The sequence below is a fragment of the Microplitis demolitor genome, chromosome 2 (genome assembly GCF_026212275.2).
Source record: "Microplitis demolitor isolate Queensland-Clemson2020A chromosome 2, iyMicDemo2.1a, whole genome shotgun sequence".
In the NCBI taxonomy this organism is placed as follows: Eukaryota; Metazoa; Arthropoda; class Insecta; order Hymenoptera; family Braconidae; genus Microplitis; species Microplitis demolitor.
In genome coordinates, this window is record NC_068546.1 from 681,932 (window position 1) to 699,140 (window position 17,209).

Here is a 17,209-nt window from a genome sequence, read left to right on the forward strand (position 1 = left end):
TTTTTTTACATAATTAAAACATCACTGATTATATTTTATATATTTTGTTTTTTTTTTTAAATATTTGACAGCTTTATTGACGTTTCTGCTTACTTTTTTATTTCTCATTCGTTAATTTTATTTATTTTCTTTAATTTCATTGTGGGATTGTGGGTTTTTATTACTCATTGGTCTAACTCTCACTTAAATTTTTATTTTATTACTAATAATAAACAAATATATCATTAAATTTATTTATATTTCATTTTTAAACAAACGATTATTTATTTTTTATTTATTTTACTAGACCTCATTATTTTCGAAAAATTCATTAGTTTTTATAAAACAAAACTGAACAAAATTTATTAAGAATCATTTTAAAGATAAAACTTTTGGCTACACGAAAAAAAGGGTTTCTTGGCTCAAAAAATGTTCTTGTAAAAATTTAAAAAATAAAATATCAATTGTCACTTTTTTTTTTTAACATTATATTTTTCAAATTATTAAAATTACTATAACTCGGAAACTATGGACTTTAGCGACTTGACTCATAGGACTTTTTTTGAAAGGAATAAAATTTCCTACAAAATTTCTATTTACATTTTTGGTGTGCATTCATTGGTTTACGTTCTGCAAGCCAATAAAGGTCAATTTCATAGGAAAAAAAATGATTTTCGCAGCGGGCACAAGTGAAACAGTTGGAATTACAGCTAAGTTACTATGAGCACTTTTGAAGAACACCAAATACTCTATAATTTGCGACCAAAACCGCGTAGATATCATATAACGCAGCTGAGTATTAGAAAGTTAAAAAAAAAGTAATTTACGTGTATTTTAAATGAGAAATCTTGGAAATCAAATGGAAAGTACTTAGGATTGGAATTAAGACTTCAAACTTGGCAGAAATTTTTGTTTCAGCATAAAAAACAATATTTTGCTTGATGAGCAACGAAAAATATACTTTCGTCGGAAACGGATCACCCTACTAAACATAAAGTCAAAATTTAGTCACTGGCTACATGTCCTTACAGTACCAAATTTTATGGGTAATTTTTGCTCAAAAATTTTCTATGTGTATAAAATTTTTACTCCTACGCAATCTAATTCCAACCATTAGATTCTAACATAAATTTCTAAAAACGATGATTTTTATAAAAACAGTTTCAAATTTTAGCCTCAAAAATTTAACGTTATTTTCAAAAAAATTATCAATCTCTACAACAAATTATTTCACAAATACCTCGAGGGATTTCTGTTTGTCTTAATGTATTTAAACAATATATTCTTTACCTAGAATTTTATTATCTATATCCGTCTTGTAAAAAAAATTTCCTGCGTCATAAAAATTACGTTATTTGTAAAAAAAAAAAAAAAAAAAAAACTTAAAACAAATAGCTTACAAAAAAATTATAAGTAATCTTTTATATAAAATCCTTTAAAAAAATACAATAGTGAAAATTTGGCCCTAATAAGTTTCAAACAAAGTTTACACTAAGAATTACGTAGTGACAAAAAAAAAAAAAAAAAAAAACATATCCTCACAAACACACAAATCAAACCGCGATAAGTTAGTTCAACTGCGGCATCTCTTTAAAAAGACAAAGAAAATAAATTTCGGCATGACTCAAACGTCACGACAAATATAGGCGTGTTATTGTCACCAAAGTTATATTATATATTAAACTAAACCGTACGTACATACATCCGTACTGTACAATTACTAAATTATTTTTACATAATTCAACACTAGAATCATCAGGCTGTCGATTGAAAAAAAAACCATTGCTCTAAAGTAATATAAAAAAAAGTTTTCTTTGTTACATAATCTTAGCGTCCCCTCGAAATTCCGTTTCGCAACACTGCAATAAACATAATTATTACTTTAATTAGTAGTAAACCAATTATAATTTCAAACACATGTTGCTTTTATAAATAAAAATGTTTAAATAATAATAATAATAATAATAATAATGATGATGATGAATATTTAAGTTGTTATGACGACGTTAATAAAACGCCATTGTTGGATTATTATCGCAATGACTTATCCTTGAAGCGTATAAGCGATTATACGGGTATCGTTATTAACTTGACGCACAATATTATTGGTTTAAAAATAATAAATATCTATGTACACTACAATTACTCATTTCTCAATCTTTTATAATCTTCTTTTTTTATATATTTTTTTTTACTTGCTAATTGTTTTTAAAAATTGACATTTAATAGTTATCTCAGATAAAACAATACTTGATCTATTATTTTATTTATTTGGATTATTAATCATTTTTTTTAATTTTGCAAAAAATTTTGAATTTTTTTGGCGCCATTAAATTTTTTTTTTATGATTATTCACTACATTTTTTTGTGTAGGGTAAATTGGCCATGCTAACATTTTTTTTATTCGAAATTTACTTTTTGAGAAAATTAAAAAAAATAATTTGTATTTGTTTTCTAAGGCAAATCGAATTTTTCAAAATTTTACAAAAATTATTAGTTTTAAATTTTCTTTGAAAAATTAAAAAAAAAAACTTTTAATTAAAAACAAAACATTTGAAAAAAAAATTTCATGTCCAACTGACGTTTTCGACAAAGAAGTAAAAATTTCACTCCCTCTCGAAAAATTTTTTTAAATTTCGGATTTCCGTAACTGGTATCAATTAATAAGTCATAATTGATAGTAATAAAAATTTCAAGCGTAAAATTTTTCCAAATTAGTATCTACGGAAGACAAAGAACTAGATTGTGTTGTTTGTTAGACTAATAGTTTTAAAGTATATCTTAAGTGGTACGTAGTTGTGCGTCTGAATGAACCGTGAAATGATCTGATGAATGAGGGGCTGCTCTTGACGCGTTTCCTTGACTCCCTTTTCCTCGCCTAGAGCGCCTGGTACCCGGCACCAGCAACCCATCAATGAGTATAATCTTCCACCCGGACTCACTACCTTACTTTTTACCTCAAGGGTCTGGATTATTGCCCTAAAAACTATAACTTTTTTTGTTTCCCTAATTCGATGAGCTACCGTCTGATTACTGACCGAACTCGAAATTTTTTCGTCATCATGAGTTTTCATTTTTTCACAAATACTTTGATTACGAAAACATACAAAAGTTTCTCAATAACAATCTGCTTATTTTTAAAATTTTCAATATTTTTAGCGGGAAAAAAAAATTTGAAACGTCCTGGGTAACAATATTTGGCCGAAATCACAGAATTTTATTAAATGAAGCCGAAATTTTGCTGAAATCACCTAAAATCGTAAAATTTTATCGAAAAATCCGGAAAATTTCTGATTCTTGATAAACAGACCGAAAATTTGCCTAAAAATTGAGGCGGCCTATTTTCGGTTTTTCTTCAGATTAATTATCGGCAATTTTTCAGCGTATACTTTTAAGCCTAGTGTCCGATATCTGGGCCCTTTTTCAGCTGAGAAAAAATTTTTTTTTATTCTGGATAGAAATTTTAATAGAAAAATTTAAACAAAAAGAGAAATAGAGAGGAAGATTACATTGAGGACACGGTTATAGATATGGGTTTAAAAAAATCCTTAAATAGATAACGTTGTCTGAAAAGCTTAGGAAGACTCTACTCAGCGGAGGCTCTAAGGATCTCGAAGACGGACTGAGGTAAGAAAGAAACCGCTTATGGTGGTCGCAATAAACTTTCTGTCTCGAGAACGATCTCTTATATGTTGCGGGCGGAGCATATAAAATGTACTGATGTATATATTCACCATATACATATACAATATATACATATATGCAGGATTCAAAGGTGCGGCGCAACAATTTGACCCCGGCAATTATGTTAAACTCCTAATTTTCTCGTGACGACTTCGCTGTTAAAAAAAAATAAAAAAAAAAAAATTTCTTCATTTAAAATTACGATTTTGTCTCGATGTCTATACGCAACTACATGTCGCAATTTAAAAAAATATTAACGCGAAATTGGGATGAAAATGTTAATTTTTAATTGGTATCGTAAAGAAATAAAAATAGTTTAGTTGTTTTTTTTTTTTTTTTTTTTTTTTTTTTCGAAAAAAAAATGTTACTGGCCAATTATATATGATGTTTTTTAGAGAAATAAATTTAAATGATGGATTGACATGGAGGTTGATATTGTGGTGAAAAGATGAGTGGAGAGAAATGAGAAGAAATAATATTATTCGCTGGTCTACGAAGACATGCGGGATATATTTAAACGAGTTGCGCGACGCTGGTTGATGCTCGAGGTATTATAGTGTCTTTTTAATATACGGACGCAAACATTCAAGAATTTATGGTGACATTAATATAAAGAGTACATCAGTATATATAATATGTGTATTCTTTGATCTTGCCGCAGTGCAAGAGTTATCATTGTCGTTATCTATATTTTTTTTTAATCGGGAAAAATGAGGGCTGAGATTATTTATTTTTTTGAAATTTATAACTTTTTAGGGAATGGAAAAAAAATTTTCCATGTTAATTTTGCAGAAAAGATGTTTTTATAAAAATTTCATTTTTTTTTATTGATGAGTTCAAAAAAAAAAGATTTTTTTGCGCGAAAAATTTTTACATGCCCCTAAGAAATTTTTTCCATTATAAATTGAATAGGAAAATTTTCTTAGGGTGGGACAAAATTTTCTTGGGGCGAGTACAAATTCTTTCCGGCAAAAAATTTTTTTTTGTCTATGACATTATTTTATAAATCACATCCTAAAATATTTGTTGCCCATATTCTTCATTAAAAAAAATCCATTTCCCACGATCGCGACAACTGATCCCAATCTCCATAAATTTTCACTAAAACTTACATGAGCCCTCAACTACATCCAAAAAAGTGTCCCATTATTGCACGTCGTTCGATTCTAACCTCCAATAGATGAAAAAAGCTAAAACATTTCTAACCTTAGAATAAAGTGAAAAAAAAAAAATAAATAAAAAAGGTATTTTACAGATATATGACAATATTTGTCACTGATAGGCGCTCACTCATTATTTGCCATAGCACACACACAATATTTCTATATTTACCTACAGCTTTGTTTCCGTGAGTTTCCGTTTCCTGGGACACCTTGTATTATCGCCGTCCGGCAAACATGGCGGCACCTCTGATCACCCTAGTCTATATACTCTATAGCCCATCATAACAAAATTATCTGTTTTATTGTCATTTTCACCTTTTATTTATATAAATATATATATCCATCCACACACACGCACACATAAATATATATATATCCACTTTACTGTGGTCTGGCAATATTCCCCGTCCTTTGTGCTCTGTGCGCTTAAAAAAAACTAAAAAATAGTTTGGGAATGTGTCACACCGCATTATATTTATTTTAAAAATGTGGGCGAGCGTGTGTGTGTTAATTCGTCACCTCAAAAAAACCAATTTATCTGTGTTTCTTTATCCACAATAACATCTTATTGTAACTAACATTAAACTCTAAAAGATATATATAATATATGGCCGCGTTTATTTTAAAATTTTTTTATGGCGGCGCTTTTGTCGTAATCTTGGTGACACTTTGACGTTGGGCGCCAAGTAAATCAATATGCTTTTTGTCATCGGGATAATCTATAATATTATAAATATATATTATAATTCATTCATCTATATTTACATATATATGTATATTATTATAATTATTGGGTGTGTAAGAATAATTTAAGGACGTTAACGAGGATCAGAGGCATATGAGGACCAATAACCACCGACGACGAATGACGACCGCGAGATCAAAGTTTCTCACGCGGAATAAATTGGCCAGATTGACCGTAGAGTCTTATTTCACGAGCCAGCTACGATGCGGCGGCGTATCACATCTCTGGTACGCTGATGCCAGTATATCCGAGTAGGGAAACCGCATTTTTATCCCACACCCGAGAAATAAATCGCGGGAGGTTGTAGCAATATATATATATATATATATATATATATATATATATATATATATATGTATAAGAATAATAAGATGAGAAAGAATTGAAGATCTGAATAACAGGGAGAGTGAGGGATTGAGGGAGGCCGTGACGAAAATTCAGTCCCAAGAATTAAGTCCCGCCAGAAGCTGCCTCGGGCGATATGAGTTCTTTCATCTACATACAGACACTAGCAGACAAGGTTCATTACACGAAACGTCGTGGTCACGTCGGTTCCTCTTGCCAGGGACTAGCGACCAATGAAGCGGGGGTGGCAATTCACAACGGCAGGGTAACCAACGGTTCGCTTCATCTAAAAACCTCCATCATCATCATCGGGAGATCTCCAATAAGGAGTCATCATCGTCATTACCATCATCATGATCAAAAGAGATGATGCATACCAGAAACCAGAATTATGCTACTTTTCTACCCCCGAGAATATCGTCATCGTTGCAAGATGTGCCGGTACATGTGTGCGGGGTACCGACGATTCACGTGATCCTGTCCACTACCATTACGGGATTACAGTGTAAGAGCTTCAATAGAGCAGGTACTTGTAGATGTCCAGGTAGGAGGCAATCGTCAATGACTTTGCGGACCAATCCGGACTGACGTTACCTGATCACGGAGGCGTGGCTAACCTCTCCACTGACGTTGCTGTTGCTTTTGTGACGCGGGGCTGGATATCGGCGGTAGATGGCGGGGATACTCGGCTACATCACACATACCAGCGCACTTTTGAGCAGCAACGGGTTACTGATGCTGTCCACGATGACCAAAAGAGTGGTGGGGACGCCTCTGTTCGGACTACTGTGCATTTCCCACGTGCCCTGGGAACCCTTGCGGCAACACACTCATTGCTATATACAGCCCCCGCACCTCTTCTACGCTATCTTCTTTGCCTTTCTCTTTTCCTCTTGCCTTATAATAATCCACTGGCTTACAACCAATATCTATATATAATATATATTTTTGCGAGGTTTTTTTCGCCGGGCTCCTACACCAAAGTGATTCGTGAGAAGCATCAGTCACAGTGAGCAACATTATTTTTTCTGTTACTACTTACGATTTAGCAAAATGACATTATTAAACCTCGAAAAGCAACTAGATTTACAACCGGTACAAACCAGTCAGTTTAATTTCGCCCATAGTAAGTGGGCGCAAAGCGAGGCTTTGTAGCATAAAGAAAAAGGAATAACCGAAAAGGTTTTTTAAATATTTCCAAAATATTTTCAGAGAGCGTTCAAGTGCTTGCTGAGCTACCTCAGCATGTGAATAAGGCGCCGAGATGCTACCGCCCCCGCGGGGGGTAAATCCTCTTGATCCTTTTCACTACACCACTAACATACACACAGGTATAAATACGAAAGAGAAAGAGTGAGGGATGTTGGGCCTACTCGCGCGACAGGGGGCGGTACCTAAGGGCCCGTAACATGAAGGTGGACAAGTGGGGGATGGGATATTCTGGGTGTTTTGTAGAATGAGAATGTGAATATGCGGCGAGTCCCCGCTTAGGTTACTGGCAGCAGCATCAAGAAGCCAAGTATTTGGATGGATTTGTGAGTAAGCAAGCTGCTATTCGAGGACCCGTATATAGTTGGGATAAAAAAGCGCTACTACTTACTTCACGCCAACACACCATCACCACTACTACTTACTACTACTAGGACGGGGTCTGCTCCACCGCCACCGCCAACGCCGCGTGATCATTTGCCGTCTCTTTTTGGTGGTAACAGCGAGGGCGGTAAACCGAGCGAGCGAGAAAGTAGTCTATAATAAAAAGATCGCTGGGAAACAGACGAGAGAAAGGTATGAGGAGTCGCCCGAGTTCGGTAGGGAGGTACCCCTTGGTCCCTCCTTCCCTTTTCGTCTCTCTCTCTCAGTTAGTCAGCTCGTTCCTCTTCTTCTACAGTCTTCCTTTATCTTGTTTATTGTACACACTACTGGCTGGCATATACCTCCACTGACGAGGAACGAGGACGTAGAGGAAGCCCGGTGAGTCTCTGTTGGTGCTGCGCGTTACTACACACCGCGGGAACGGTCTACTGTCTTCGGGTGTCTACTATATTCGGGCTACCAAGTACCGACGCTGTGCCAACTCGGCGTGCTGTGTGGAACCCAGCAGCAAGCAGCAGCAGCAGCCAGAGAAGCTACAGCAACCGGACTCGACAGACCTGGTCGAAGGTTCGTTCAGTCTACTCCGCGCAACCAAACGGTCCAGACCTACCTACTACTACCTATCTACCTACCTACCTATACTTACCAATACAACACTCTGTCTCTGAGAACACTTCCTCAGCGGACCTTACACTCACACACCCACAGTCACCTTATCCAACATCATCTTGTACATTTAACAAATCCTTCCAATTCAAACTGCAATTGTGATCGTAAATCCATCCATTACCGGATCATCATCGGACATCAAGAGTTTTATATTTAACAAAACGCGACCTGGATAAACCAACAGTTACACCACTTGGACTAAATAATTACCCAGGTAAGTCATATATTTTCACTAACCACCAATCATTTAAAAAGTTATCATCAAAAGTCCATTCATTGTCATCCAGTTATCCGTGATCCTGGAATTCGGAAATAAAGTCGCTGGACTATGTCAGTTCGGACGCATCCGAAATTAACGAAAACGCAATATAAGCAACCATTGCTTGATGTGTATCCAAATGGACGTTAGTGGAGACCAGGGAGCACGTTATTGGGCCCTTTGAGTATCATAATCAGCTCGCGTGTCCTGGGGTGGGGAGGGTGTGGTCCCCGCGGCTACGGCGGTTGGTCTTGGTACGGTAGCAGTCAGCAGCCGCCTAAAACCGGTAGCACGGTTTTAGCGTTAGGGCGGTGCACAGTAGCCGTTGTTTGGTTGGCTACGCGAGTTGCTCACGCTCTTTGCTTTGCTTTCATCTCTCCCTTCTTATACGTATTTCAACTTTGATGCACGCACTCCGTTGGTGAAACACGAACGTACGAATGAACGAGTATCACGAATGAACCTGTGTTGAATACATGTACATATATTATATATATATACATATATATAGACCACAGTAGTCACAATACAGTAGCGCCTGCGTAACACCAGTCGTCCAATTACAGTCCGTGCTTGAGATTATCCAATGGATGACGCCCAGTTTCACTTGCTCACTTTTTTATTGTTACCACGTCTACTTAACAATCCTGCTTGGCTCTTTTAATTCCTATTCAATGCAACATCTTATGAATACTTGTATCGCTATCTTGATTTATACGTAATGCTGGTAATAGTCTTTTTTTACTAAATTGTTAACTGCGATTCGTGTTTTCCTGATGTATGGATTAGCAAGTAGACACGATGCATTTATATTAGTAATTACACTATGTCACTTGTTGCGTGCTACTCGAAGTAACAAAACTATGCTGCCTTATCCATGGACTTCGCTAATCATATATGAATAATAAATAATCCGGGTATGTTAGCAACTCGAAAAAAAAAAACGTATGTATATATAATTTGTTTTGTTGTCGTGATAAATGGACGGTGTAAAATCGGCAGTAGCTTTGTCTTCACACAAGAACCAGCCGATGAAAATGTCACCAGTCAAAATTCCAGCTTCCAATCTGATACGAAGGTGTTTCAAGCTGGCCCACGGCGCGATACTCTCGGGCCTAGGGAATGGGCTTATCTTTGGTCGGAATTCTTAAAAAACAAACCGCTTATAGAGATTTTTATTGGTGACCGATCGCACAGCATCTAGGTGTAGGAATTTCAGCAATCTAATCGCGGGAAAATCACCTTGGCTACCACAGCCGTATTATATTTTTAAAAATAGTTTATTTTTTATGTCCATTTACACATCATCTTATATTTATATTTACAATATAAAATACATATAACATAATATAATATAATACAAATGAATATATCAATTTGACAAGGATCTTAAACATAAAACCGGTGTCACGGATAATTGAGGTTATATGTCTGGATCAATTGATCTTGATCCTTGACGTGTTGTGTTATGTTCGCAGGTAGCCGCAATTGTCTTGTGTGTTGTACTGGATCCTTGAAGTAGTGAAATCTTACTGTATACATAAGAGTGAGATCACTTCGGCACAACAACGTGTGAGACAACTCGATAAAAAAAAAAAAAAAAAAAAAAAAAAAAAAAAAGAACTTGGTCGTTTAAGATTGAGAAGGAGTTTTGTACACCCAAGAGAGTTTCAACGATCGTATTTACGTTTAGAGAGAAAAGGATATCCATATCCATAAGATATATATCTGCTGTTTGGAGAGAGGGATATTCCCCAGGCATAATACCCGCGTGAATAAGAAGAGTGGTGTTGTATATATCTATATATATATATATTTGTGTATATATATATATATAGAGAGAGAGAGACTTGTGCTGAGAAGACGAGGAGGAGAGTCGCAAGAGTATATTGAGTCTATAAGAACCGAGGGAGCGGTGGGAATTTATAAGGATGTTCGCGATAATGCCGATGGAGACAGAGGGGCACGGCAGGGAGTTCGGCCGCCGGCAGAAGATGCGCGCCAAGTGCACCGTCGAGTTCGTCTGCAAGTACTGCCAGCGGCGTTTCACAAAACCCTACAACCTCATGATACACGAGCGCAGTCATAAGGACGACGTGACCTTCACCTGCGAGGTCTGCGGAAAGTCCTTCAAACGCCAGGACAACCTTAAACAACACAGGTAGATATATTTTTTTTTTTAACAGTTTTTTTACTTACTGTGACAGCTTGTCGAGTGGCAAAATTACGTATGAATGCTGATAAATTGTTTAGTGTCATTATTAACCATTGTCTTCATATTTTATGATGAAATTATAACTTTGACCGACGGGTTTTGTTGAGTTTCGGTTTTTTTTGTGGTTACTTTCAGTGGCTTAATAAGTCCGACGGATTTATTTTTAGATAATTTGCAGCTAAAAATTTCGACGGCTCGTTTTTTTTTTTAATTTTAATTTACTAGTTTTATTATCATTTAGTGACTTTTTTTTTTTAAATATGGCCACTATAAGTTAAATTACGTCATTTTTAAGCTTCTGAATTAGTGAAAGTTTATTAAAATTTAATTGCCGCGAAAATTGCGCTAATAATTTTCGTGTGGTTTCAGTTTATTAGCATACATCTTTTTTTTTTTTTTTTTTTTTTTTTTTTTTTTTTTTTTATATGCAAGTGAATTTTTTTTCGCGATTATGCCATTTTTGTGGGATTGACACTTCAAATAAATGAAGACAGTGGTAAAAAAAATTGCCTTGGAATGATTTTAGCATGAATTAATAAAACGATAAAAAATAAATACCTATAAAATTATTTTCACTTAATAAAATTATATTTAATGGGTTATTAAATTTATAATATTTTTGCCATGGCCAATAAATAATAATATTAAATAGCCAATGCCGCCAAGTAAAGTTTGACGATTGGGTAAATAATGGGCCAATATCGAGGTAAAGTGGACAGAAAAAATGAAACAATTGTTGTCCATTTTGCCCTGGTATTTTTGATTAAATTTGAATGGGTGATTATGGCAGTCGGGTTCGAAGGGGGTGTTAAATAATTAAGGCGGCTTAACACTAATAGATACCTTGTATTTGTAACGGCGGTGGTCTTGTTTTCTGTTCTGTTGTAGATGTGGGTGGCGGTGAGCGGGAGCTCTGAAACCCCCTGCACCTTATTACACTCGATAAACAAACAAACAATAGACATAACAATACAATACGTCAATAATAAAAAAAAAAAAAAAAAAAAAAAAAATTAGCACTTGCACAGAAAAAAAATTAGATTTCCTCACTTCCAAAGCCGCCTCCTTGAATTAAAAATTTTTCACTCTCCCATAGTTTTTCGTCATATTAATGGAAAATCCATTATTCTATTAAGAGACAATAATAAATGTAGTAGAACAAAAATATTGAAAAGATAAAAAAAAATCCAACAGAAAAAAGCCCGCTTTGAACCCGTCCCGCGCGCTGTAGACTAGACAAAAGGAGGACAAAGTAAAAGTGAAAACCTTCCAAGGAAACGTGACCGTTTGTTGTCTGTCAACTCAGCATGCTACACTCTCTTCATACTGAGACTACATTAAACAACAAAAAGAACTTAAATCAAAGGCTCCTCACTTTTTTTTATAACTAAGAATCAGCTGCTAACACCAAATGACAAAAAAAAAAAAAACATATATATATAAATGCATGCTTAACATAGTCTGGATGAAATATGAAAAGAAAATACGGCAGCATAAGACAATGACATAATATTATCCTGATATTGTCGAAAAATATAAAAGACGAAACGTATATCCTGATCCTTGGTATTTCGGTGAATCTGTTCCAGGAGCATACATTCCGTTTCCTACAAGGGCTCCAACGGCTACTCAAACGGCTATTCGAATGGCTACTCTAGGTACTAGACGCCATCCACATCCGAGATCCTCTATAAATTTTTTTTTATTTATTTTTTTTTTTTTATTATTATTTTTATAATTATCTGTAGATTATTGTATTTGCAATCCAATCCTTAACCCCTATCATAAACCCTAACCTAGTGCGAAACCCGAGAGGAGATGCCAGACGGACGATCTACAAGTTATACAAGACGATATGTGACAACGCGACCGAGATATAAGAGGGACACTGACCGAGAAGACTGGATGACATTACCTCACTTAATCCTTTTAAAACACGACCACCATGATTTTTGGTTATTTAGAGTCCCAATTTTTTTGGGCCTTATTCAAAAATTTGGTTCTTATGTAATAAAATCAAGTTTTTGGGATTAAATGCCAGCCTCGGTTGATAAATTTTGATTTTAAGTCCCAATTGTATTGGGGCCTTATTTTCATAATGGGCCTTATACTGGAAAATCGGGACTTTTAATTAAAATTTGTAAAAAGAAAATATGGTATCAGTGATAGGTATCAAGGGGTCATAATTACTGGTCCTTGGATATCATTTGGGCCGTAAGTCCTAAGTGCTGGGCATTAGTGTTTAAACTCATGTTTAATATTGAGGTATTAGAATCTAAATTTATCACCGGGGCAAAAAGTTTCCAAATATTAGTCATCAAATCGTAAATACTAGGCATTGAGTCCCAACAATAGGGCCCCACTGGAATTTGGGCTTCCAATAACCAAATTCGTGGTTTGTTATTTCCAAATCCCTCAATTCAAATCCCATAACATTAAATAGACCAACGAGATATAAATTAACAACAACAATAACAACAATTATCACGACGACGAGAAATAATAAAATGGGCCAGATGAAATACACGTGGGTCCTCTCATATTATCGGGGCAACACCAACAACGCGGATTCATCCGCAGGCAGATGTCTTAAATTGGACTACGTAATAACTGACCGTCCAGCAGACAAGAGGCTACTCCAGCTACCAAAGTGTAGCAGCAATGAACGGCTACTGTGGACCACGCCCAAACCCCTCAGGCGACATACAAGGCCCTCATCGAGCTTGTGGGCCTCTATAGTCACTCCACTGGGTAACTTTTTTCATCATACAAATCAACAGGATTGTTTATTTTATTAAAATTATTTTATTTTGTAAATATATTATTTATTTATATAAGGCCCAATATTGAGGGCTGTATATTTTTGGCCTTACTTTATTAAAAAATTTAAATATTATCATAAAACAATGTAAAAATTATTGTACACATAAGACTCAATTTAATTTTTTGGGCCTTATGTCATAGTTACATTACTTTGGGACCTCACATTTATTAATGTACACTTTTAAATTCACCAATGAAGTACATTCTCAGCATAAGGCTCATTTCCTGGGCACCCGTAACGACTGATCCGCGTATCAAAGTAGTTCGTTCTTATAAGGCCCAATTCTTTTTTGGGCTTTACATTATTTTTCTGAAATTTTTTACCGAAATATCATTATTTAAATCTATCAAGAATTAGATCTCCATAAGTCCCATTAAAAAAATTGGGCCTCATTTCATTTTTGGGCCTTATACATTTTTTAGTCCTTATTCATAAAAACATCGAAAGATCGTCGTATTAAAATTAATTATACCCATAAGTCCCATTATTTTTGTTGGGCCTTATATAAAATCTAACTGTAAAAATTAACGATGACATTTTAAAAGTTCTATAATAAAAAATAGACGACCTTGGGTGGTCAGCATTAATTCAACATGGTGGTCCCAAAGTAATATATAACATCACTCAACATAGCCTATAATGCGGGACCTATATATATATATATATATATATATATATATATATATATATATATATATAATAAGTTTCCACCGGGTAAACAACAAGTCCGTTGTCAATTCAATTTCACATACTGTCCATTTATCCATCGAATCGTAATCGATCGTTCCGAATGTCTCTAATGATTTACTGCATTTTTATTTGCTTACCAACTCGATCTTTGTCGTCTCCAATATATTATACATAAAAAATCAGTCTTCACATTAAACACATTGTTACATTGTTCTGAAAAATTGTCAATAATTATAACAACCAAATCAAGTTTATTGTTAATTATTTATTTATTAATACGTTGGCACTAAAAGTCTAGAAAAAAAAAAAATAATTCGAGGTCAGGCACGTCTTCTATTTAATATCCATATATTAAACATTAGTAAGATATATAATTAAATTAAAAAAAAAAAAAAAACTAAAAAAAAAAATAATTAGTGTTGTGGCAACTCGAGTAATCGAGTTCTAGCACTTCAGCCTAATTTTGAATAAAAAAAAAATCCTCCAATCGGGCAAGCATTTATAATTTTTATTTATATAAATATTATAAAAAAAAAGAGACTGCAGTCGCGCTTTGTAAATAGCTTTATTGTGTTTTTAATATTATTATATTATTTTATTATTATCATATATTATATTATATTATATAAATATCTATATAGATAGTCAAGGCAATAGTGCCAGTTTTATTAATTAATTAATATTAATTTTGTCCAAGAGCCTGAGTATTATACCCACCACCCTGTTGTACCTAGTACTAGGAGTGATAATTATTATTATTATTATTATTATTAATTATTATTATTTTTGCGTGTCTTATATACAGCTAAAAAATGCATAATTTATAACAATGTATACATATATTAATTGTAAGACGTGCAATGGTGCTTTTGTTTAGTTGTAATTTTTTTTTTTTAAATAAATAAAAAAAATTAATTCATTAATTATAAATGTATACTTAATTTGAAACCGCAAGTCCGGTTTTTGTCAATAAATTTACGAAAAATTAATAGAGATTCTTTTACTTTCTTTATTACCAGTTGTTTTAGTTATTAAGTGCGAGATTTCAATTATTTTAAGTATGACGGCAAGTAATTTTTTTTTTTTCATTTATTTTGTAGGGGTGGAATTTTATGAAATTTTCAAATTCTGTCAGCAGTAGGTCGAATTTTAGAGTACCTACTTGCCCTTCGGCTATGCTAGCTGGTTAGATTTTAATATTCGATTTTGCAAAATCTAGAAAACATTTTCAGAATTATAGTCTTATGTGAAAATTCATGTATTTAAGGCCCATATTGAAAAATTGAGTATTTTTTTTATGCATAATCATATTTCACAACATATATTTATTAGGTTTCCGTTTACAATTGGAAACTAAAAAAAAATTTTTTTTTTCTATTATCGCATTATAAAACAATGCATATACTATTTTTAAGTAAATCCTGAAAAATTGACGGAAAAAAAATTTTTTTAATATAGTTTTCTATAAAAAATGCACTTTTCCTATTTTCAGGCTCTTTTTTCACAATAAATGGAAAAAATTTTTTTTTTCTATTATCGCATAATAAAACACTGCATATACTGTTTTAAAGTTAATCCTAAAAAATTGACGGAAAAAAAATTTTTTCAATATAGTTTTCTATAAAAAATGCACTTTTCCTATTTTCAGGCTCTTTTTTCACAATAAATGGAAAATTTTTTTTTTTTCTATTATCGCATTATAAAACACTGCATATACTGTTTTAAAGTTAATCCTAAAAAATTGACGGAAAAAAAATTTTTTCAATATAGTTTTCTATAAAAAATGCACTTTTCCTATTTTCAGGCTCTTTTTTCACAATAAATGGAATAAATTTTTTTTTTCTATTATCGCATTATAAAACACTGCATATACTGTTTTAAAGTTAATCCTGAAAAATTGACGGAAGAAAAATTTTTTCAATATAGTTTTCTATAAAAAATGCACTTTTCCTATTTTCAGGCTCTTTTTTCACAATAAATGGAAAAAAATTTTTTTTTCTATTATCGCATTATAAAACACTTCATATACTGTTTTAAAGTTAATCCTGAAAAATTGACGGAAAAAAAATTTTTTCAATATAGCTTTCTATAAAAAATACACTTTTCCTATTTTCAGGCTCTTTTTTCACAATAAATGGAATAAATTTTTTTTTTCTATTATCGCATTATAAAACACTGCATATACTGTTTTAAAGTTAATCCTGAAAAATTAACGGAAAAGAAAATTTTTTCAATATAATTTTCTATTAAAAATACACTTTTTCTATTTTCAGGCCCATTTTCCAAAATAAAAATTTTTTTTTTTCGATTATCGCATTATAAAAAACCTACGTAGAGCAATGTGGACGCAGTGGGTAAGTGTCCGCAAATCCATGCATTTCAGTCCGAAATGACTGGGTTTGCGCACACTTAACCATCGCGTACACTTACCCACATGACTGTACCATTTTTAAGTCAATTTCGAAAAATTAACGATAAAAAAAAACTTTTCAGTATACTTCCGATAAAAAAAAATATATTTTTCCTATTTTCAGACTTATTTTGCGAAATAAATGGAAAATTAATTTTTTTTCGAATATCGTATCATAAAAAAATTAATTTTCCTAATTTGCGGTTCTAAAAAAAAACACTTAAATTTCAAGCTTAGCATCAAATCTTGGCATTAAATTTCCTAAAACCCTCGATATTAAAATTAAAAAAATCTAGTATGGCCATCATGCCCCAGCTTATGCAACATATAGCATAAATATTAATAAATGAAATAGAAACTCGTGCAGAGTTAAAAGTCCAACCTGAGAGCTTCCCATGGACTCTCACCTCCTCGGGCATTCGTTGAACTTCAAATGCGCGATATATGCAACGATGTTACACACTCACATATATCCGCTCACATATGTAGTTACATATATTTATATCTAGATACAAGTTAATACCAGAGGTAAAAAACCTGGAATCGTTAGTCGCTAATAGTAAATACTGCCACTGGCTTTCACTAATATCCACGAGCATAGCGGAAGGAGTTGATAAGTTCACGCTTGGCTGG

The 17,209-nt window shown here is 33.4% G+C and overlaps 1 protein-coding gene across 2 annotated transcripts; it reads left to right on the plus strand.

Annotated features, from left to right (window-relative positions):
* The first annotated feature begins 7,932 nt into the window (after nt 1-7,932).
* On the plus strand, nt 7,933-15,065 carry LOC103578428 (protein drumstick). 2 transcript variants are annotated; one of them, XM_008559526.2, is made up of 3 exons: nt 7,933-8,392; nt 9,916-10,598; nt 12,242-15,065. In XM_008559526.2, exons 2-3 carry the CDS (start codon nt 10,369-10,371, stop codon nt 12,315-12,317), a joined length of 306 nt encoding a protein of 101 aa, XP_008557748.1. In that variant the 5' UTR covers nt 7,933-8,392; nt 9,916-10,368; the 3' UTR covers nt 12,318-15,065. The 2 variants fall into 2 exon arrangements, with proteins under 2 accessions (XP_008557748.1, XP_008557749.1); XM_008559527.2 differs by lacking the exon at nt 12,242-15,065 and adding an exon at nt 11,541-11,665 and having other exon boundaries at nt 7,935-8,392.
* The last annotated feature ends 2,144 nt before the right edge of the window (nt 15,066-17,209 follow it).